Source organism: Setaria viridis, chromosome 6 (genome assembly GCF_005286985.2).
Source record: "Setaria viridis chromosome 6, Setaria_viridis_v4.0, whole genome shotgun sequence".
Classification (NCBI taxonomy): Eukaryota; Viridiplantae; Streptophyta; class Magnoliopsida; order Poales; family Poaceae; genus Setaria; species Setaria viridis.
Genome location: NC_048268.2, coordinates 21,470,989 through 21,493,319, shown reverse-complemented (window position 1 = coordinate 21,493,319; position 22,331 = coordinate 21,470,989). Strand labels below are relative to the sequence as shown.

Genomic DNA, 22,331 nt, shown 5'->3' with positions numbered 1-22,331 from the left:
CGGAGGTACATACTTTACTAATGAGCATTTGCTGCATATTAATAGTTGTACTTCTGACTTACTTTTAGAAAATGTTTTATTTCACTATAGGGGCCTAAGTATAAAGTAGAAATGGAAGGAAGCTTCACTGTGGAGAAATCAGCTACAATTTCAGAACACCTAAACATAGTCAAAGTCAAGTGTCAAGATGTTGATGAGAGGGTTCTCAAAGTTTTGAAGTTCCTGTGTACCTTTAATTTACGTAAGCTTCTTGTCCTTCTTTCTGTAGGTTGACAAGATACAGAACTACTGACCAAGCTATCATGGAGTTGTTATGTGCATATATAGTTGTCCACTAAGCTATGATGGATTTATCTAGATTGAATTGCATTGCATAGACATTACTACAGTGTATTGATTTCTTGTATTTTTCTAAACGTTTGACTTGTTGATTAGTTTGAAATGGGCTCAAATGATAGACTTGGCATGTTTTGACCATATTTATTGTGCTCATTAGTCCTGAATAATATCAGGATTTAGTTTTTCTAAGCAATGCACAATGTATTGACTTACTGTCCTGCGGCCTCCCCTTTTTATTGAAGGCTGATTAGATATGATCAGTTACATGCCCCTGTTGTCTGAATCAACTTTCATTCAGTTCTTTACACAAGATCATTGCATGTATTTGATTATCCAAAGAACCACTGCTTCTCCATACTTTTTTGATTGTGCATACATTTAGTCTCCCCTTTCAGATATCATCTTATGCCTGTCTGTCGCAGACATTACCATGCTATCATTACAGTGCAGCTTCATTCTTGGGTTCTCTCTTTGCTTCTAACAGTGTGTTCAGAACTTGTGTGTCACATAAGTTCACTGATTATCAGTTTACATAGAAAGTTCAATTGTTCGAAGTTGAAATGGTTATAGTGTACCATGGTAGAAAACTATGAATCAAACAATTAACAGAGTTTTGGTTCACTGTCATGATAAATAAACATGTTAATCAGATTAGCTTAGTGTTGGTCAAGTGAATTTCCTATTCAACGAAACTTGTTCCTGCAGTTTTAAGTTTCTGTCAAGTAACTGAATCTGTTTCTATAGATAACCATCAACTCTGAAGGTAACCAAGTATTTTGCCTTCCTGTTTTTTTTTGCAGGTTTCAGTTTCTGATCAGAGGTGCTAGCAGAAAATATGAGCTGCCAAGGGACCTGTTGCCTCTCACTGTTTAGAAATGCAAGGCTAAAGTTTGCTGCGGCAAGGATAATTGGGTACGCTACATTGACTTCCAGTGTTGCGAATGTGTCGAAATCGGCAGCACGAACTGTTCAGAAAGTTACATGTTTTGTTGACCTGGCACATCAGGTTATCGTGTTTCTTTTACTTTCTCTCTTAGTTCATGTGAACTTGTTCGACAACCTGGACCAGTTAATTGATGTGCATTATCATACTTTGATTCAGCGTCCGAGCTGGTAACTTGACCTGTTCTCTCGTAGCATAAACCAATCATTTCTCACTGTGTTATCGCGTGCCAAAATTGAAATGAACGGCAGGCAGCAAGGTTGGAAAAAGGGAAGGAGGCATATACTGCCGGGTATATTTGGCAAACTGTATCGTAATAGTAGAGTTTGACTCCATGCAGGGAGTAATGTTTTTTACCGTTACACATGTGTTAATTGGAACAAGGGTACTGCACTCATTCTGGATGGCTGGACTGGGCCCACGATGGACGAAGGCTGTGAATGGTATTGGGCCTCTGGCCCGCTGGGCCGGCATGTCAGGGCGTGCCACAACGCTGCCTACTACTCCCTCCTTTTGTGTTTGTGTGCTGGGCTAACTCCTAACTAGGCTCTCCAGAGCCAACTAACTCATGTTTGGTTGCCTGTACAAGTCGCTTAGCCAAGCTCTCCTTATGGCGACCACAATGTGATAGGGAAGTAGTCTATAGGCAATGTCATATTCCATTCAGCCACCTAGTATCATTGTGCAAGTAGTCCATACGATGGGAATAACAAAAGTCACCCTGAGCACTATGAGCTATCCATAGGATTAAATATTATACTTGTATTGCAGCCAATCAGAAGTGGGAATAGACTATTTTTTTCTACTATGGTTCCCTTCTTGCTATCTAAAATTGTAGCTTTTTCCATAACTAAGAACTTCTCACTATGGACCTCACTCATATGGACTGCTATGCCAAAAACATTGTGGTTGCCCTTATGCAAGGAGGGGCCTTAGCTAGGCTTAGCTAGTACTCGCTGCGTCCCAAATTGTAGGTCGTTTTAGCTTTTCTAGGTGCATAATTTTTGCTATAAATCTAGATATAGCATATGTCTAGATAAATAATTATATCTATGGATTAAAAAACCAAAAAGACCTGCAATTTGAAACGGAGGGAGTATGAGAAAAATGGCCATCCCAGCAAGCCAGGCTTGCACTAGTCAGCGGCAGTACCCCGATTGAGGGGGTGTTTGGATCCTTGGGCTAAAGTTTAGCTCGAGTCACATCGGATATTTGGATGCTAATTAGGAGTACTAAACATAGGCTAATGACAAAAATAATTGCATAAATGAGCACTAATTGGCGAGATGAATTCATTAAGCCTAATTAGTCCATGATTAGTACTTGTGATGCTACAGTAAACATATGCTAATCATGAATTAATTAGGCTTAATAGATTCATCTCATGAATTAGCCCTTATTTATGCAATTATTTTTATCATTAGCTTAGATTTAATACTCCTCCATCTCCTCTGGCACATCTCCTCCATCTACACCTCTGGCATCACGTCGTGCAGCCCCACCTTGCTACCGCCGGCGACCTTGCGCCTTACCCAGGTCCACAGATGACAGCATCTCGAGTAGGGGCGCTCGCCTGCCTGGACGGCGGCGCCCCAAGTGGCGGCACTCGCTCGCACGAACGCGGCACCCCGAGTGGTGGCGCCTGCGACAATGCCCCACGGTCGAGTCCCGAGCGGCAGCGCTTGCCCGCATGGTCCGCCAGCACAGGCGAGCAATGGAAGGAAGAAAAGGAGGAAGCGAGGATGAAGAGCTCAACATCGGGAGGAAAAAATGAAGGTGACGAGCAGTAACTCACCTCATGAATTGAATTAATTGAAGGGTTCAGCCTAAATTGCAGTAAATTGAAAAGAATTAGACACAATGTTTATATGAATTCGGATAAGGAGAATTTTTTTCATGAAAATGGAGAGAAAACAATATTCTCTTAATATGGGTGTTTAGCAGCACTCCACTCTAGAAAAAATAGCTCCACTCTACCAACTATACAAAACTCCTACAAGCATGTCTAGCTCGACAAACTCCAGCTCTAGAAAAAATGTGGAGCTAGGGATCAGATCCATGTTTTTCATGGATTATTGAGGCTCCAAAAACACTAGTTTTAGACCACCTCGTGGAGTTGGGGGTTATTTTGCCCACTATTACCACTCATTACATAACTTACCGGTTCTCGAAACAAAACAATCGCTCCCCTCCTGCCGTCGCCGCATTCATTTCTCCCCTGCTCACCGCGGCCGCGCCGCCGCTGCCCTCTGCGGTCGGGTCACCGTTGCCGGACGGGTCGCGCCGCCCCTATCCACCGTGCCCGCGGTCACGCCGTTACCTACTTGTGGGGGCTGCACTGCCACCCAGCACGTGGAGTTGTGGCACCCCTCGCCGGAGCTGAGGCCACACCGCCTTGGCTAGCGGTGCCGCGCCTCCACCGCTCGTTGGCCTTGCGAAGCCGTGCCAGCACTCGCCGCGGTCGGGGCCGCGTGCCGCTATGTCCCCCTCCCCCCCTCGCCTGCCCCATAGAGGCGGTGTTGCGCCTCGGTTGCTTGCCGGCTGTCCCGTCACCTGCTGAGCCTGGGACAGGGGTCACACCGCCTCGGGGCGCGGCCGCTGCGCCTCCGCTGCCTGTTGGCCCTTCGGAGCCGTGTCACCTCGGCTTGTGGAGCTGCGTGTCTACCTACTCGCAGTACTGTGCCACTACTATACGGGCTATGTTGTCCGACGTCGTCCACATTCGCACATAGGGGACCGAGGACGGCGTGCCATGCCATGGTCTGGGCAGCCAGGAGTAGAGCTGCTAGCGAGAGCAAGCAGAGGAGGAGGGAGAGGAGAGGAAATAGGAAGAAGAGGCTAACATGAGGGTCCCGTTCACAAGGGAGTAGAGCTAAAAAAGATGGAGTTGGTGCAAAAGGGCCTCTTGCCTAGTAGTTAAAGTACCTGAGTAGCACCCAACAGGTTCGGGTTCAACTCCTTGTGGGAGCAAATGTCAAAATAAAAAGATGGAGTAAGAAAACCCGGCAGTATATTATTCTTTGAGAAAAAAATATAAAGAAGAAAAATCACAAAAGCTGTCCGCCCCCCACGCTTACTCTCTTCCCTTTGCCAGTGGATGACGGTCTCGTTCTGCTCTAGTGTAACAGACGGCCAGGCCTGAGAAGCGGGAAGTCGGAAGACGTGTTCGACGTAGGCGTTTAAGTTGTAATGTGTCATTTGTTTACTAGCTTGTGTCGTGTTGGTGGGCCCCAGAGGTTAGCGCCGGTAGCTGAGTAGATAGGCCAGCACCCTGTATCGTCTTGGATATGAACTCTTTGTTGAAGCAAAAATGTGAACTAGGCATCAAGGTTTCTTGCCCGACCTTCCACCATTGATTCTGCGTTCCTCCTGTGATCTTGATTTGCTCACGTCCTGACAACTCATCAGCGGCCACGGGTTGTAACAGTCGATATCAGATTAAGTTATCATTGGCGCGCTTGCTGTCGATTCGTGAGATTCCGTCAGCGTTGAGTTGATAAACTGTGTCAGGTTTGGGGATCGAGTTGTGTGTTGTGCTGCACCAGCCACAATTTGTTCTCCCTGTAATTCCTACACGCCATCAGCTCCGCTTGCGAGTGAATCAACTCGGAGACTCAAAATTATTCCTGGATTCAGGAATTTGGGGGCGTTGGCAGTGGTGATTTGGAGGCGTGTGGTGGCGGAGACTCGAGATCTGCTTCAAGGCACGGCATCGAGCACTTTGATGTCTGTTCGTGGGAATCAGTGAGTGCTGCTGTTATTCCTTCGGCCTTGGTTGACTTGATTTGGCCTCGACCTACGGAATCAAGGTTACCCAAACCAGAGGTTACCCCAAACCAGATCGTACCTCGCTCGGCTTGAGGTGCAGTCACCATGGCTCCCCCTAAGCCTTCCGTGTAGACTCAAATTCTACTCAGTAAGATGGATGAGATGGTGAAGAGCGATGAGGATCGCTGGAATTCGATGCTGGAGAATATGGATCTGCTATTTTCCAAGGTGGAAGAGATTGATCGGAACCAATAGAAATTTCAAATGAAATTTGATATGTCAACAAAAGTGATAGAACAAATGCTGAAAGATCAACAGGCCATGGCTAAGCAGATAGAGGCTACAGGTCATGCAGTGGCTCAGTTGAGGATGAATCAAATGCGTTCAGGAGAAGATGCACCACCAAGTTCAACATATTCAGATGGTATAGTTAATAACCCATTTACCAATCACCAGCCAACTACTAGTGGAACAAGGAGACACTTTCGTGGTGGAATCTCTCACAAGAATGATGCAAGGGATAAGGGAGGGAACAGAGGCTTTATGCCAAAGATGAACTTGCCTAGGTTCAATGGCAAGGACCCAACCATTTGGAAGGATAAGTGTAAGGACTACTTCAAGTTGTTGAACATACCAGAATCTATGTGGACTACTACTTCTTATCTGCATATGGATGATAATGCAGAGAAATGGATGCAAGTATATAAGTTGAAATATGGTTTGAGCTCTTGGGAGGCTTTTATGAAAGCAGTGCAGGCTAAATTTGGTGCTTATAACTTCAAACATGCTATTGATGAGTTGCTTGAACTGCAACAAACAGGTTCTGTAGAGGATTATGCTACTGAATTTGAGGCATTGCAGTACCAAATTACTATGCATGATCAAGGAATGGGTGATACATATTTTGTCTCTCAATTTATCAAGGGTCTTCAGCTAGAGATCAGATATCAGGTGTAGGGTCTGGTGCTAGGGACTATGGAGAGAGTAGTGATGTTGGCCAAGATACAACAAACAATTCAAGAGAAGAGCAAATACAAGCTGCAAAAGCATAATATTTCATTCAAGCAAAACATTTTTGTTGCAACAAAGTTTGAGCACAAACCACAATTACCCCAGAGCCAGTTGGTTAAAGAAAGACAGTTAAGAGACTATTGTAGGACAAATAATTTTTATTTTTACTGCAGGGAACCATATGACCCTAATCATGCAGTTAAGTGCATAAAAAGACCCAAAGCTCAAGTAAATGCCCTGATTCTCGATGATCTGGATGTGAACCTAGCTAAGGATGTATTAAACTAGCTTGAGATTGAAGATGCCCTAGCTGAAGAGTTCTATTCTTTGTCCATAAATGCAATTGCCGGGACAGATGAAGGTGAAGCTCTAAGGCTCAGATCTTTGGTCAAACACAAGGTAATGCTTATGCTAGCGGACAATGGCAGTTCTCATTGTTTTGTGAGTTCTGAGTTTATTAAGAAGGTTGGCATCACACCTATACCAACTACTCTAAAACAAGTCAAGGTAGCAAATGGGGAAATTCTGGTCACTAATACATATGTGCCACAAATGTAGTGGTGGATCCACGAGCATTCTTTTACCACTGATATGAGAGTATTAGATTTGCAAGCCTATGATGCAATTTTTGGATATGACTGCCTGAAGTCTAACAACCCCATCAATCACCATTGGGAGAATAGAACAATGGAATTCCTACATCAGGGCCAACATGTTCTGTTCCAAGGGGTGAAACCTATGAGTTTACAACTAGATAAACTTCCTGTGGAAAGAATGGTTAAATGGATGGCTAGCAATGATGTATGGACTTTGGCAATTGTTGATGTTCCATCAGCTGAAGACCCAATAGACTCACTTCCTTTAGCAGTACAAGAAGTTTTAAATGAATTTCAGGATATATTTGAAGAACCTCAAGGTCTGCCTCCTGAAAGAGAGTATGATCATTCCATTCCAACACTCCCTAGTTCCAATCCTGTTAATTCTAAGCCTTATAGATTTCTCCACTGCATAAAGATGAAATAGAAAGGCAGGTTAAAGAGCTATTAATTGCTGATTTGATTACACCTAGTACTAGTCCCTATGCTTCACCTGTGCTCTTAGTGCAAAAAAAGATGGGAGTTGGCGATTTTGTGTTGATTATAGAAAATTGAATGATATCACTATCAAGAATAGGTTTCCCATGCCTTTGATTGATGAAATCTTAAATGAGTTAGCAGGGACACAATATTTTTCTAAACTAGATATGAGATCTGGCTACCATCAAGTAAGAATGAAGAAAGAAGATGAGCATAAAACTGCTTTTAAAACCCACCATGTTCATTTCCAGTTTAGATTTATGCCATTTGGGCTTACCAATGCACCTGCTACTTTTCAATGTATCATGAATGATATTCTAAGCCCATTCTTGAGGAAATTTGTGCTGGTCTTCCTCGATGATATATTGATATATAGTCTAACTCTGGAAATTCATATTGATCATCTTCGGCAAGTGTTGTTGAAATTGAGAGAACATCAATTGTTTATGAAGCGAAGTAAATGCTCTTTTGCTTAGAAATAGTTAGACTACTTGGGGCACATATTTCTGCTCAGGGTGTAGCAATAGATCCCAACAAAACAATAGCAATGTTACAATGGCCAGTACCTTCTTATATAACCGAGCTGCAGGGTTTCTTGGGGCTTACTGGTTATTATAGAAAGTTTGTCCAGAACTATGGTCTCATTGCTAAACCTCTGACACAGTTATTGAAGAAGAAACAATTTCAATGGTCCCCACAAGCAAAAAATGCTTTCAATGTTCTGAAGCAACCTATGGCCTCTACTCCTGTGTTAGCTCTGCCAGACTTCAACATTCCTTTTGTAGTGGAGACTGATACTTCTGATGGTGGTGTGGGTGATCAGCCAGTGGCCTTCCTAAGCAAAGCTTTGGGCCCTTCTCATCAGAAACTGTCTATTTATGAAAAGGAGAGTCTAGCCCTAATTATGGACGCGGAAAGGTGGAGACCATATCTACAAAGGTAGGAGTTTATCATTAGAACTGATCATAATAGCCTATCATACTTATGTGAGCAGAGTTTACACTCAGAAATGTAGAGAAAAACTATGACCAGATTAATGGGATTGCAAGTCAAAGTGGTATGTAGAAAAGGCAAGGAGAATCTAGCTGCAGATGCTCTGTCTAGGGTGAATCACTTGATGGCCTTGCAAGCTGTCTCTAAAGTTCAGCCAATTTGGATGCAAGAAGTGCTGAATTCCTATGCTACTGACCCCAAGGAACAAGAGATCTTGACAAGATTGGCTGTGCACAGCCTAGATGAGCAAGGATTCTCTCTTGAACAAGGACTGATCAGGCACATAACCAAAGTATGGATTTGCAATAACTTAGCTCTGCAAACTAAACTAATATTCCAGTGCCATTGGTGGGTATTCTGGAGCAATGGCAACATATCATAGGCTCAAGCAATTGTTTACATGGAAGGGGTTGAAAGGGGATGTGGCAAGTTTTGTAAAGCAATGCATAGTTTGCCAGCAAGCTAAGCATGAATTAACACCTCCAGCAGGGCTTCTTCAACTACTACCAATTCTCCAAGGTGCTTGGCAAGATTCTTCTATGGACTTCATTGAAGGTTTGCCATTATCTGAGGGCAGTGATACTATTCTAGTGGTAGTGGACAGGTTCACTAAATACAACCATTTCATACCACTAAGACATTCCATTCATAGCTCAAATAGTGGCTAAACTGATACATGACAATGTTGTGAAGCTGCATGGGTTTCCTAAATCTATTGTGTCAGATATAGACAAGATCTTTAACATCAATTTTTGGAAAGCTCTCTTCTCCCTAACACAAACCAAATTCTTACCATCCTTAAACATGGGCAGACAGAACAAGTCAACCAATGCCTGTAGATGCACCTGAGGTGTGCAGTGTATGATTCTCCTAAGCAGTGAAAATCCTAGCTTTCTGTAGCAGAATTTTGGTATAATTCTAATTTTCATACTACCTTGGGCTGCTCTCCATTCAAGGCTCTTTATGGGTATGATCCACAGATGGGGGTTATGCTACCACTATCACATTTAGAGCAGTTGCCTGCAGAGGAAGTGTTGCAAGACAGAGAGGATCACTTGACTCGACTGAAACAACATCTAGCTGTTGCTCAGAACCAAATAAAATTACAAGCCGACCGTAATCACACTATAGGCAGTTTCAAGTGGGAGAGCAAGTGTTACTGAAACTCCAATCTTATATGCAATAGTCGGTTGTCAGTAGGCCATATCCTAAGTTGGCTTTTAAATTCTTCGGGCCCTATGAAGTACCAGAGCGGATTGGGTCGGCTGCATACCGGCTAGATCTTTCGGATCATAGCCTGATACATCCTGTGTTCCACGTCTCACAACTCAAGCCTTTTACGGCTAATTATACTCCTATCTTTGCTAAGTTAGCTAAGCTAGTCCAGATTTACAACTTGAACAAGTTTTGGATCGTCGTCTCGTCAAGAAGGGCAATCAAGTTGTTACACAAGTTCTCATCAAGTGGAGCAATTTGTCTGCAGATTCGGCTACATGGGAGGATCTATACGTCGTCAAACATCTTTTTCCTGAAGCTGTTGTTTGGGACAAGCAACTTCTATGGTCAGGGGAGGTCTAACAGACGGCCAGGCCTGAGAAGCGGGAAGTCGGAAGACGCGTTCGACGTAGGTATTTAAATTGTAATGTGTCATTTGTTTACTGGCTTGTGTCATGTTGGTGGGCCCCAGAGGTTAGCGTCGGTAGCTGAGCATATAGACCAGCACCTTGTGTCGTCTTGGATATGAACTCTTTGTTGAAGCAAAAATGTGAAGTTAGGGTTCCTTGCCCGGCCTTCCACCATTGATTCTGCGTTCCTCCTATGATCTGCTCACGTCCCGGCGACTCGTCGGCGGCCACGGGATATAACATCTAGCTCCACCGCCGCCGGGCCGTCAGCGGGCGAAGCTAAGGCTGGGGAGGTAAGCAGTGCAAATCATGGTGGGATATTTCTCGCCCCATGATATCCATCCCTTAAGTTCCTTCTTCATATGTTGTCTAGCAGGCCGCACCACCTGGCACCCACCATCTTTTCGATGCAATGGCTCAGTTGAGCTCGGCCTAGAAAGTGGCGGGGTCCAGCCTGGAGGACCGGATCAGCAACCTGCCAGACGGCGTTCTTTAGCACGTTCTCGGTCTCCTGCCAGCGACCGACACCGTCCAGACGTGCATGCTCGCTCGACGCTAGTGCCACACGTGGAAGTCCATGCGCCGCCTGCACGTCACCAAGCCCTAGTGATGAGAACATCATCTGCTAAGATACAACCACATTAGCAAATTTTGATTCAAAGGTGAAACTATTCTTTATCATGATTGTATTTGATACATTTGATAATTGATGCTACACCATGATGTGTGTTCATTGTCATTTTCAGAAATACATACGTGGATCAAAAAGAGTATTAAACATACATGAAAGTTATGGAGGATCAAAGAAGTTGATTGGGGGTCAAATTCAAGTATTCCCAACGTCTTCCACCAGGACACCACGTCACTTTTGGCCCAAGGAAAGAAAGAGATCAAATCGAACATGTTTTGGGAATAGATTCAGACTGCAGCTCTACGCCAACTTGCGATGGCCGCTACGACCTCATCCGGACTCCGTTTTGGGCGTTCAAGTACTCCTTGGAATCCTTATGAATTCTATTTTCATATGGTTCAGACTCATATCTATAACTATTCTGAGGCAGCCACAATGATATTACTACTGAGAGGTTTTTCTATCCAAGGTGCTGCGTCACCTTATTTTGACCCGATAGGCCTTGTATCAAGTCAGGTCCAATAAGGACGTGTCCTATGGTTGGGGCACGACACCAGGACCCCCCTGGTCTTCCTCCTAGATATTAATAAGGATTAGAGCCACCACAAACAGATTGGGTTTTGTTTTGTTGAAAGTTTAACCATTGCTACTTCCTTGTAGATGCGTGTGTCAACTAGACCATCTGTTCTACTTGATTCAGAACCCCAACGTTATGTTTTTAGATTGATTTTTATCTCCATATTTGCAATTGAGTTGCTTGTTCTTCTTGTTCTTACTTGTTTCTTGATTGCTTGCAGGAATTACCCTAGTGGTTTGGTTGATCGTGCTCCACAAGATCGCGACCGCCATTGGAGGTGGTGTATCGGTTGTTAAGGCACAACATTCTTAGATGGTTGTAGTCGGGCCATGAACGTCATCTCCATCCCCAAATCGAGTTATCCGCCTTCTCTGATCGAAAGATCGGGAATCAACCCTAGCGGGTTCTTATCACCTAGGAAGGCTGTCTTATGGGTGGTTTTGTGAACCCGCTACTGCTGCTCAGAGACCGTAGTTCCACCCTGGAGGAGGTCAAGTTCGACTATGATCCGGATTTTGTTGATCACATTGACATTTGGGTACTCGCTGTGTCATGCCAAGCTCGGGTACTCGCTGTCCAGTTCCCCGAGACACCTTGATCGCACTGAAGGGCCCTCGTCTGGAATCCCAGCATCTGAGAAGGTTGCAGCTAACTGGTGTTGATTTGGAAGGCAACTTTCTCAATTTTGCGAGCTGTCCAGCATTGGAAGCTGTTGAGATGAAAGAGTGCAACACATGCGCCGAGAGGATCTCTTCCGAGTCCCTGAGGCATCTGTGCATTGAGGATCACAATTTCAGCAATGATGTCCGGACTCGTGTCTCTGTCCCTAGTCTCCTTTGGCTGCAACTCAAAAATTTTGGTGGTAAAGCTCCTATACTGGAATCCATGCCATTGTTAGAAACTGCATTTGTCGAGCCTGCTTACAAGGGAGAGGATTACTGTGGTAAAGGTATTTCTGCAGAATGTTGTGGAATTTGTGCAGATTGCTTTGGTGATGATGATCACAAAGGTGGTTGTGTGCTTCTTGGGGGTCTGCCAAATGTTCAGAATTTGGAATTGATAGCTTACCCTGGAACGGTATGCACACTTCCATCCTAATTCTTGATGTGCAATTGTGGTCTCATGATGTTTGCTTATTTTTCCGTATCAGTGTCTACCTATTGCTTAATTAACTCTTGATATTTGCGGGCACTGCAGCAGTACCCTTTAAATAATCACTAAATATTTCAGTTCGTACAAAGAGTTGGTTGGCCTAGTACCAGACATATTGTGACACTCTATCATATGTTTAGAAAATTGTGTTTCGTCTGAAGTCATCTTGAGTATAATCTTTGACTTTCTACTGTTTGTACTATGCTCAGTCTATTTTCAGGAGGAATTTGAGATGGTGTCCTACATTTAGTAAGCTAAAGAGATTGTTGCTGAATGACTGGTGTGTGGCTATTGATCTGGCTGCACTTGTTTGCATTCTCGAACACTCACCAGTTCTTGAAATTTTGATTCTGCAATTGGATAAGGTATATTATATTCTTAATGAACAAATACTTGTACTGTGTTTCTGCATGATTGTTTATATTGGTGAAATATTTGTGTTTGATACAGAGGCCTAAATTTCAAAATGAAATGCAAAGAAGTTACTGCCTGGTGAAGAAATCAGCTGCTATATCAGAACACCTAAAGATAATTAAAGTTGACTGTCAAGTGGTTGATGAAAGGATTTTTGAGATTCTGAAGTTCCTGAGTACATTGAATGTAGAAATTACTTCGAAAAGGACAAAGAAACGGTTGCCAACATGTAAGCTAACTAGTGACTCTCCATACTTTCTATACCTTTGCAATTTGACTTCATATGTTTAAATGGAAGCATCAAAGTATGCGACAAAGAAACTGCCAAATCTGCTAGAGTAGTAATGCTTGGAAATATCAAGTACCCCATAGATGAAATAAAAGTTATATCAATTTCTTAGGAGCAAATACATACGTTTTAGTTTAACTGAATATGAGCTTATAAAAGAAGAACATTATGTTTAACTAGTTGACAAATTTTTATTTGGCGTGGTTTGAATACTGTTGGTTATTATCAATTTATCATTAAATTTTCATCAAATGAATTTATACATTATCAGATGATGCCAACTACTCCCTCCATCCCAAATTATTAGTCGTTTTGGCTTTTCTAGATTCTATAAATCTAGAAAAGCCAAAACGACTAATAATTTGGAACGGAGGGAGTACTTCATATGTTAACCCAATTTCCCAACTTCTAGTTCTTGTTCAATGCGATTTTTATATAGCCAATAAAGCTATGTGGATTAATTCCACAGTCAGCTGGCCCCTTCAATTACTTCTCATATATACTTCCTCCGTACCAAAAAGAATGACTTTCTGGGGTTTTTCCAGACAGATTACGGGTGAATGAAAAAGATGCGTGCACCCTTAGTTAGTTCAGTTTGCATACAGAAAATGGAGAAAATATGTTTCCATTTAATCATGCATGCATGAGATCAATGCATGCATAATATTTAAATCCTAGAACATCATTATTTTTGGGATGGAGGAAGTATGTAGTTCAGATAATGTGGTAGCTGTATTGTATCTATATCTTTTAACCTTGCTACTTGTGATTTGTATGTCATTTGTGTAGAAGTGCTCTATCATTTTTGCCCTCTTTTACCCTCCCTCTTCTTATTTTTGGTTTATGTATGTTCTGCAATTGTTTATGATTTTGGGTACCTGACCTTGTAGTCACAGCCTCACAAGCTTAGAAAGTTGTACTCCTGCTCAAGCAGTCACAGTTCGCCATTGTTGTCACCTTCATATCCAGTTTACTTTGCTTGCGTTGTGCTCTAGTTGGCTTATGAATAAAAGCATATGACTGATTTCTACAAATCTGATGTATGAGAAAACATTGATGCTTGATCTGGCATAGCTGTTATGAGGCTGTTTATCCGGATGGCATTGCCTGATTACTACCTGTCAAATATCTCAAGTTTAGTTTAAGCTGTATGATGATTAAGATATCATACTCAATAGTTAATACCCATGCTCATCGAAATCTGTCCATAACTCCCTGTATCATAACTTTCTTTTGTCAAGTAACCGAACAATGGATTTCTCCAGGCACTTTTGAACTTATTGTTCCAATTTTTCCTATTTTTGCAGGTTTCAGCCAGGGGGCGTGGAAGCTTTGGGATGTTGATGGGCCTTCTGCTTTATTATCATTCAGGGATGTTGGTTGCTTTACTTTTGTCAGTGTGAATCTCATGCCAATTCCAAATGATAGAAACTGTGAAGAATTTGCCACTTGTTTAGGCAAGTTGAATCTGGTTTTTAGAGTATATGCAGTTTCTGGTGCACTTTCTGGGTTGTCATTGTATTCACCCGGTTGGGCTGATTGCTTCTTTCACTCTATTTTCCTTAGGCATCGTACTGGAGAACAAAATGAAACGTGTCACCACAAAGTGCCGCATCTGCTGGATTGTGTACTGAATGAATATTACTACTAGCTCCGCTTTTATTTATGTGACGTTCAGACAAAAGGTTAAGCCTGCTGCCGGTACAGATTCTAGTCAGGAGCGTCAATTATTTGCACGGAGGTAGTATACTTATCTTTTAGTTTGGTGATTTGATCTATCACAGTTCTGGATATAACATCCCTCTCACTGGTTAGTTGGACTGGAAAATGGTTGAGCACCCTCACTACGTCTCGTGAATGGTGCAGCGGAGTGGAGCCTGGCCGGTGCTGCGAGCTTCCAGGTATTGGCGACTGAGGCGTTGCGGGCTTGTTTGGACGAGGTACTAAAAAAGGCAGCTGCGGCCAGGCACTCGATTTTGGTTCTGTTTACATTCGTTTAGTACTAAAATTTAACCTAATTTAAGTTTAGCATCTCCACCCATTAGTTCCACGTACATATGAGAACTAAAGTTCATGGAATATCACGTTTATCCCTATCTCCCCACCTTCCCTTTCTCTCTCCCCTTTTTAGTTTTTTCACAAGTCATTAATACACATTAGCATATCTCTTCTAGCTAATGCTTTTACACTTTTTGGGTAGGTTAATACTTTTATTAGCACTCAGTTTGGATAGGCTAAGTGCTAAACTCTAACACTTTCTTAGCACCTCGATCAAAATAGACTTTTGTCTGGATGGGTCAGGAGAGAGCGAGTGTGGAGGGGCCGGCCTGGGCCTGTTGGACCACAACCGGGAAAGGAGAGGAAGAGGTCTGGGCCGAAACAGGGAGTGATGTAGCAGATTTGACACGGTACAAGAGCCAGATTGACGTGTCTAAAAAAAAGAAGGCAGATTATCCCAACAACAGAACTGGATTTAGCAGTTGATTTAGCATTTACTTTAAATTTTAGAAATTCAAGCTTAATTGAGTTTCATTCAAACTTGGCCTAAAACTCATGAAAAGTTCACCAAAAATATATGGTGTCAAAAAAGTTTGGAGGCAAGATTTGGTGTTTTATTACTTTTCTACTTTTTCACATTGATTTATTCATGCTCAACCACATTCGTCATGCAAATAAGAAAAAAAGTTACGATGGGCCATCTTTGTATAACATTCGTCGCACAAATATAGCATTATACTCATGATGATTTTAGATTGATCTTAGAGGCCAATACCTCGTTTTCGTTGCTAAGCAATAATAAGCTCACTTTCAATGGGAGCTTCATTCTCCACAAATGAGATACCAAATATAGTGACATGGTATAGAAATTAGAGAGAGAGCATGGGATGAAACTTGATTTACACGGTTTTCAACACATTAAACCCTTGCACACCTTCCATTAAGAGCTAGAGTTTCATTCATTTATCATGTGTCCACTTAAAAACTTCCAGGTCAATCATGAGTTAAATATAGTGGCTGTCTACGAAACAACAAAAGTGAAACTTGCATTGTAGGGGTTATTTCATTTAATGTTTCATTTCAATCTAAATGATGTGTCAGCCTTGGAAATAATGAATTAAAACTTTCCATTGAGAATGGCCTAATATACTAGCCATTACAAAACAAAATAAAACATGACCTAGTAAGGAGGCTCCCACACTCGCGCATCGTGTAATATGCGTGCATCTCATCATAAGTCACTCGGTTTTCACACATAATATGCGTATGTGCAGTTCATGGGATTCGAACCCACAACCTCAAACCTCGCGCGAACCTTCCTTACCATCTCACATACACAACACATGTTACTAAAAGTGACTCTTTAGTAGTACTACGCAGTGTTATGATCCAGTATTAATATAAAAGTTCTCAACCTTTAGTACCGGATCATAACATCACTCAATACTAAAAGTTACCCTTTAGTATCGGGTGGTGTTATGACCCGGTACTAAAAAGGTCCCGGGGACTCCCAAATTTGAACCCGATACTAATGCGAATGTTAATACCGGATCAAAATGTATCCGGTACTAAGGCATGGGACGAATGCTCATATTTCTAATAGTGTCATCACAGACAGTCATATTTGTTCTGGTGGGTCAAATTAATGTTAACACACTCAAGAATTGGATTGTTAGGATTTTTAATAAAACAAAACGAGAATTCAATCCATTAACCAGCTAGCTTTTTGTGCTAAATCATTAGCTCTAGAACTTCACTTCTAGGCACATGAAAAAATCATTAAAATTAGTTATAGTGTCTACATACCAATCGAGATAACCATTTAGTGATTCATCAGAGCATTGGAGATCCGTAGAAAGTTGTTGCGCAGTTAATAAAAAGTTCACCCTTGGCGTCTTGTATAGTGGATTACATACTAAATATGCTCCTTTGGAATTGGGCTTTATGGGCCACTAGTTTAGGCCCATCCTTTACCTTCAACGGTGAATGGGCTACAGCATCAGGTGTCCAATAAAGGAGCTTCAAAAAGATACGATATAACAATCTCAACTTATGCATGTAAATCCATGCATCCATGATCTATCTCCTAGTTAAACCTTTTTTATAATGTTTTTTTCCACATATCTGAACTTCATGTGGATTAAAGGGTACTTTGGTTCATTAAAACAAGATGTAGTCAAATCTTAGCTAGCCAATATATTGACTTCCATATCCTATATGCTTCTTTGATTAAAAAAAAAATCTTAGGTAGCCAATGTTGACTTCCGTATATTTTGAAACGAAATTACTGGCGATATAAAGCATACGCTTGTGTTGAGCTTGCTCACACAAAACGCTCAGAACGCACCTGGCCTTATTAATATTACAAGTGTTCTTCACCATACAGCTAGCGTGCATGCAAGTCTTGCTCACAGATGGCCAAGCTATTGGCGTACTACGAACTGAAATATGCATGGTGAAGTGCACAGCTTTTATTTGTTCGTCGTACTAAACGAGTAGCATCTGCGACTGCGAGAATTAAACCACAAGTCCACAACCAAACGACATACATAGATTCACGCAGCGACACCAATCTTATTAGATTCATTGTTCTCCTACTTAATCCTGCGGTGACCGTCCTCGGATATCTTGAGCTTGGCTTTGGCATTGAGCTCGAGCTCGTGGATGGAAATATTGGTTTGGCGATACAGGAGCTGGCCCTCGAGCTGGCCGGTTCCAAGCAGCTTGTTGCTGCTCTCTCCATCCTTGATCTTCTTGTGCAGCTTCTTGTTCTCTTCCTCGACTGGCCTGAGCTTCATCTGGAGACGACCGTTCTCTTCCTCGGCTCTCTCAAGCATTGACTTGAGGTCGTCCTTGCGCTTCTTCATGTCTGACAGGTCCTGCTCCAGTCTCGTCGTTTTCTCCTTCAAATCTTGCTGAAATAAATTAGAGCAAGAAACCAGTAACGCGGATTCAGAATTTTGACGCGTACGTTTGCGTCTGTGCATGCGGCAGAAGTGTAGTGTTCAGTTGTTCACCGGGACGACGGCTTCAATCTTGACGCTGGATGCTAGCTTCTTCACGCATTCGTACAACCTGGCGACGTCCACACGGCCTCCAACTTCGACCGTGAAGCTGCTGCCGTCTGAACCTTTGGTGTATCTGTGATAGTCTACACCACCGGCTAAAAAAGATTTGGTATTAATAACATAACTTCGCAATATAATATTAGAAAGTGTACACTTAGCTCAAATTTGCAATATGGCTGCGGGGCCAGGTATATTGTAAGTACTGATAGAAAACCACCCTTCACCTACTTGAGTTTTTCTTGGTGGAATAGCGCATGTATATAGAAGACGAATATATAGTATATATACTTATATTAGGTTAACGAAGACAGAGAATAGCCATTTTCATCTTATCTGGCAGTCGCGTCAGGTCTGCTAGCTCAGTTGAAAGCTATGAAACAAGTCTGAAGGACTTTTTTTTATAAAAAAAAGGTCTCAAATTGATCTCCTCCAAGGTCCAAATTCTCATCCCCCAACTATCAAATTGGCTAGTTTAGTCCTCCAAACTTTTTATTTGAGGACAATTTTATCACTGCTTCGATGTGGCATGCTTACCTAGCGTGCCAAGTCAGCAAAGAGTGCGTATAAGGTTCTTGCACGCTATCAAGTCAAGCATCCATATCAATTCAAGAGCTAGACTGACCAAACATTGACCGACAGTCCAACATAGTGAAATTGAGTGAGTGATGGCCTTATGTCTATGAGTAAAAGCTTTATGCTTTTGTTTATTTGTCCATTCACCTTGACCAATGAACCATATTTCTTATGATACACTAAAAGGAAGAAACCAGGGATGAAAGAGTCAATTTATGTCTATTGACTCACTATATGGTAGTTCACGCTGACTAGCTAGGCACATCGCATAGGACTCGATACCAAATTGAGCTCAAATGACAAGTTTCAAGACTAGATTGTGCAGGGTTTTGTGGATCTAATCGATCTACCTCTATTTTTCTACCTTATCCGTGGTGCCACTCACAATGCATTATGAGGCTAGAGGGTAGGGACCTATTTATAGACTACACTAGCTTCTAGGTGTTGCAAATATTCCACCTGTGTTCCATAAAAATCCGTATGACTCCTGAACTATGTCACGAACCACGATCAAACATGTCAGTTTGGTTAGTCTAAAATATATATTATTCCCTAGCACACATGTGTGAGTCATGCGCCATGATCAATTGTGTATATAAGATCAATTCTAATCTGATCATGTGGGTTAACAGCCTACAAAGCCGATCTTGCAAAACAAACCCAGCTCTTCCATTGTGCTGTACCCAGGCCAAACATGTATGTACATAATGAACTTTCCAGTAGAGTCGATCTCAATTAATTTCTCTATTGTATTCCAGCACAAACATCCTCGGCACCTCGAGTACCACTTCCTCGAGTTAAATTCCACATCAATTATTCCCTATCACATGTATCCGAATAATTCCATATTAAGTTGAACAATAAGCACAATATAGAATAATGTTGAAAGCCACATAAAAACCCAACAGATTGGACAGTTCAATAGTTGAGGAACAAATTTTTTTTTCTCGAACTACTAGGAGAGCTGCACATCATTTTATTAAGATAGAAGAAAAGTAAACAAGTCATCCTACTCGGGTACAAGAAAACCCACACACCCCACACCACAGCAGCAACTATATTAAGGTTGCGCCAATGCTAGGAAGAGGCGACCAGAAACCTACAGAGCCTAAACTCCCAGGGGCAGCGACTGGACAATAGTTCTTGAAGCTTCGAAGCCCCTACCATGCACCAGAGGCCACCCTCGCTGCTTACAGCCTGAAGTACCTCCTAAGTTTTTAGCCTAACCTTTTCGAACACACAATCATTTCGGTGTTTCCAAATCCCCAAGGCGACCAGAATTATCAGTGAGTTAAGGCCCTCACGCATATCCTTATGTACAGCTAAAATTGTTTTCCTCCACCATCCAAAGAAGCGGGTCTCGGAGGTTCAGGGGAGCATGAGATGGAAGTTAGATAACCAAATCGACTATTCTGCTGTTAACAAACTACTAACCATCACTGAACCTGAATATTTTGGCAAAACAATTGATTAAAACTAGCTTGTTAACCATGCACATATTTTTTATTATAAATATAAATTTACATAATTACCAATATAGTATTGGTAATTTATACTTTACCAAAATTTTACATTCTATTTGCAGTGATAGCGCAGCTTTCTCTCGATTTGAATTTGTTTTCTTATTCCTAACTTGATTACTTTTGTATGATGGCTAGGGCTGTGGTAGATCATTCATAGATGATGTGGCTCTCAGTGGTGGCGTAGGTGGGCAAGTCCGGAACTCGAGAAGGATATTTTAACGGTGTCTTGTGATAAGTATGGTGAGCTATCCATGTTTTGGATCTAATGGATCAAATTAAATATATCATACTGCTTTTTTTAGTGTGGACAGTATGACGGTGGTCGAAAGTTGGAACAAATTTAAATGGATATACAAATCAACAGTGAGATGATATGAAATAATACCATCCATACTACAGAATATAGTACAAAGCACTGTAAAAGCACATGAGAACTGCAGAATATGGTGCGTGCTTGTAGACGCTGAGCCGTACGCTGAGCCGTACGTGCGTGGATGAGGGTGACTTAAACCGTAGGATGATTGAACTATTGTCACTAACAATGTTAAAGAAGATAAAAGCATGAATAAACCAGCATGCATATGATCATTACCTGGGACAAGATTATAGTGAATTGAATCCTGAATTTTCGTCTGACTAGCACCCCGAACCGTCAGTCTGATATGTTTCACATCACCCTGTCAAATACACACGACAAGAAGAAGTTCATCAATCAGATAACCACCGGCTGTAATTAAGAGCTAGCTGCTGTGAAGAGAACATGTCTTTGAACGAACCATTTTTTCGACACATGAAGAGAATGAACAATTAGCGGTAAAGTGTGGTCGATTGACGAGAGAGCTGAACACCAAGTACGTAGGGTGCAAGCAGGTAACTATCCCGACCGTGATCCGGTCATATATATAGTGCGTGCAACCGCGTCGGACTTGGTAGAACTTCATCTGCAATTCAGAAGCAATTGCATCGCTACCTGTTAATTGGCTATAACAAAGCCAAATTAGAAGCAAATTTGGTTTTGGTTGCCTGTTGACCTTGACCCGTAAGAAGGCATGCAAAAGAGGCTGCAGAGTGACCGTTAGCGCTCTATCATCTACATACTGCCTTGACCTGTAAAGAAGCCAGTCAGTCAAGTCAATTGTACATGAACATGACGGAACAAAGAAGACAATGCAACGTCGTTGAACCCCATCATGCTCACACACGCTTGCACCTTTTGACTGGGAAAAAGGTGCACCTTTACTGAATCGCCATGAATCTTCCTCCAAACGTATATAAGGGATCGGGCGTGTTGATTTTATCCTTCCAAACTACCAACTTAGTTTGGGACATCATCCCATACGTAATAAGCAACCTTACATCATCCTGTACTGTGTCTATCTTTTCCCCATGGCTCTTTATCCTTGTGGAGTAAGTAGTTAAGCCAGGCTTCACATCTTAATTACCTAAACTACTATGCAAAAACAGTTTCCAACGCCATGCCCTGGTGGAGCTCTCCTCCCTGGAGGCCACGGTCCACGCTATCGTACGTCCACACGACTGCTTCAAGCTGAATTGGACCATGCGACCTGGCACGTTTACAATTACGACAACGAGACCGACACCATCAACGGCATGGCCAACCTGGACACAACCTCAGCGCTGTGTGCCTGCACCCGCTCTGCCACGCCGACAGCGCGTGTCTCCCTTCTCCGTGCTCTACAAGTAGCAAGTTCCACTACAGTTTGTGAGAATGATCGGAGGCATTTCCCCAGTACTGCTCGCCTATGCTGTTGCTTGTTATCTGGCAGGTGTTCCTCCATGGCAAGATTGACTGGGGGCGTTTAAAAACAGAGGGAGTAACACAAAAAGGATATCTCATTGCATATACATATGAACATATATATACCCGCTTTGCCATTGTTCAGTCTGTGTGCCTGTGTACTTTGATGAATTTGCCGATCAGCGCCTTTTCACGAGGATATCTGTCAATCAAATATATTAAATTGATTACTAACAGCTTGGGAGATCATTTCAATAGAAGCAAGTAAAGAGGTAAACGTAAGGTGTTGGGACCATACATCACAGCACAAGACAAGAAGAAATATGAAGCACCGACGCCTAAATGAAACGGCAATGTCTGCCAGTAGGTCTTCTCCTTCTCCTTGTTCAGAACCATCGTGTCAGAGATTATAGTTGCAGCTCCAGAGAATAGAAGAATCCACCAACCAGCTGGCAGGACTCGGTGAATGGAGATTGTGTAAGAGTTCTGGAAACAGTATCACTAAACATCTCAGTGTCGACAACTAATTTTCGTAATGATGAGGATGAAGGAGTGGGATAAAACTAACCTGGAAAAACCTCCTTATGAATGC

The 22,331-nt window shown here is 42.3% G+C and overlaps 1 protein-coding gene across 2 annotated transcripts; it reads right to left on the bottom strand.

Annotated features, from left to right (window-relative positions):
- Window positions 1-17,087: 17,087 nt before the first annotated feature.
- LOC117860065 (uncharacterized) lies at window positions 17,088-20,928 on the bottom strand. 2 transcript variants are annotated; one of them, XM_072294621.1, is made up of 4 exons: window positions 20,757-20,928; window positions 20,573-20,657; window positions 17,834-17,967; window positions 17,088-17,731 (listed from the first exon to the last, which is right to left on the bottom strand). In XM_072294621.1, the coding sequence occupies exons 1-4, from the start codon at window positions 20,919-20,921 to the stop codon at window positions 17,411-17,413; spliced, it is 705 nt and encodes a 234-aa protein (XP_072150722.1). In that variant the 5' UTR covers window positions 20,922-20,928; the 3' UTR covers window positions 17,088-17,410. The 2 variants fall into 2 exon arrangements, with proteins under 2 accessions (XP_072150722.1, XP_034599166.1); XM_034743275.2 differs by having other exon boundaries at window positions 17,834-17,979; window positions 20,757-20,919.
- Between the last annotated feature and the right edge of the window lie 1,403 nt (window positions 20,929-22,331).

Bases quoted from the DNA above. Each gene is read 5' to 3' on its own strand.
- LOC117860065 (XM_072294621.1), bottom strand. From the start codon at position 20,921: ATGAAGTTCTACCAAGTCCGACGCGGTTGCACGCACTATATATATGAC. The intron at 17,968-20,572 runs GTAATGATCATA...CCGGTGGTGTAG, and splicing joins TCACTATAATCTTGTCCCAG to ACTATCACAGATACACCAAA. The intron at 17,732-17,833 runs GTGAACAACTGA...AATTTATTTCAG, and splicing joins AGATTGAAGCCGTCGTCCCG to CAAGATTTGAAGGAGAAAAC.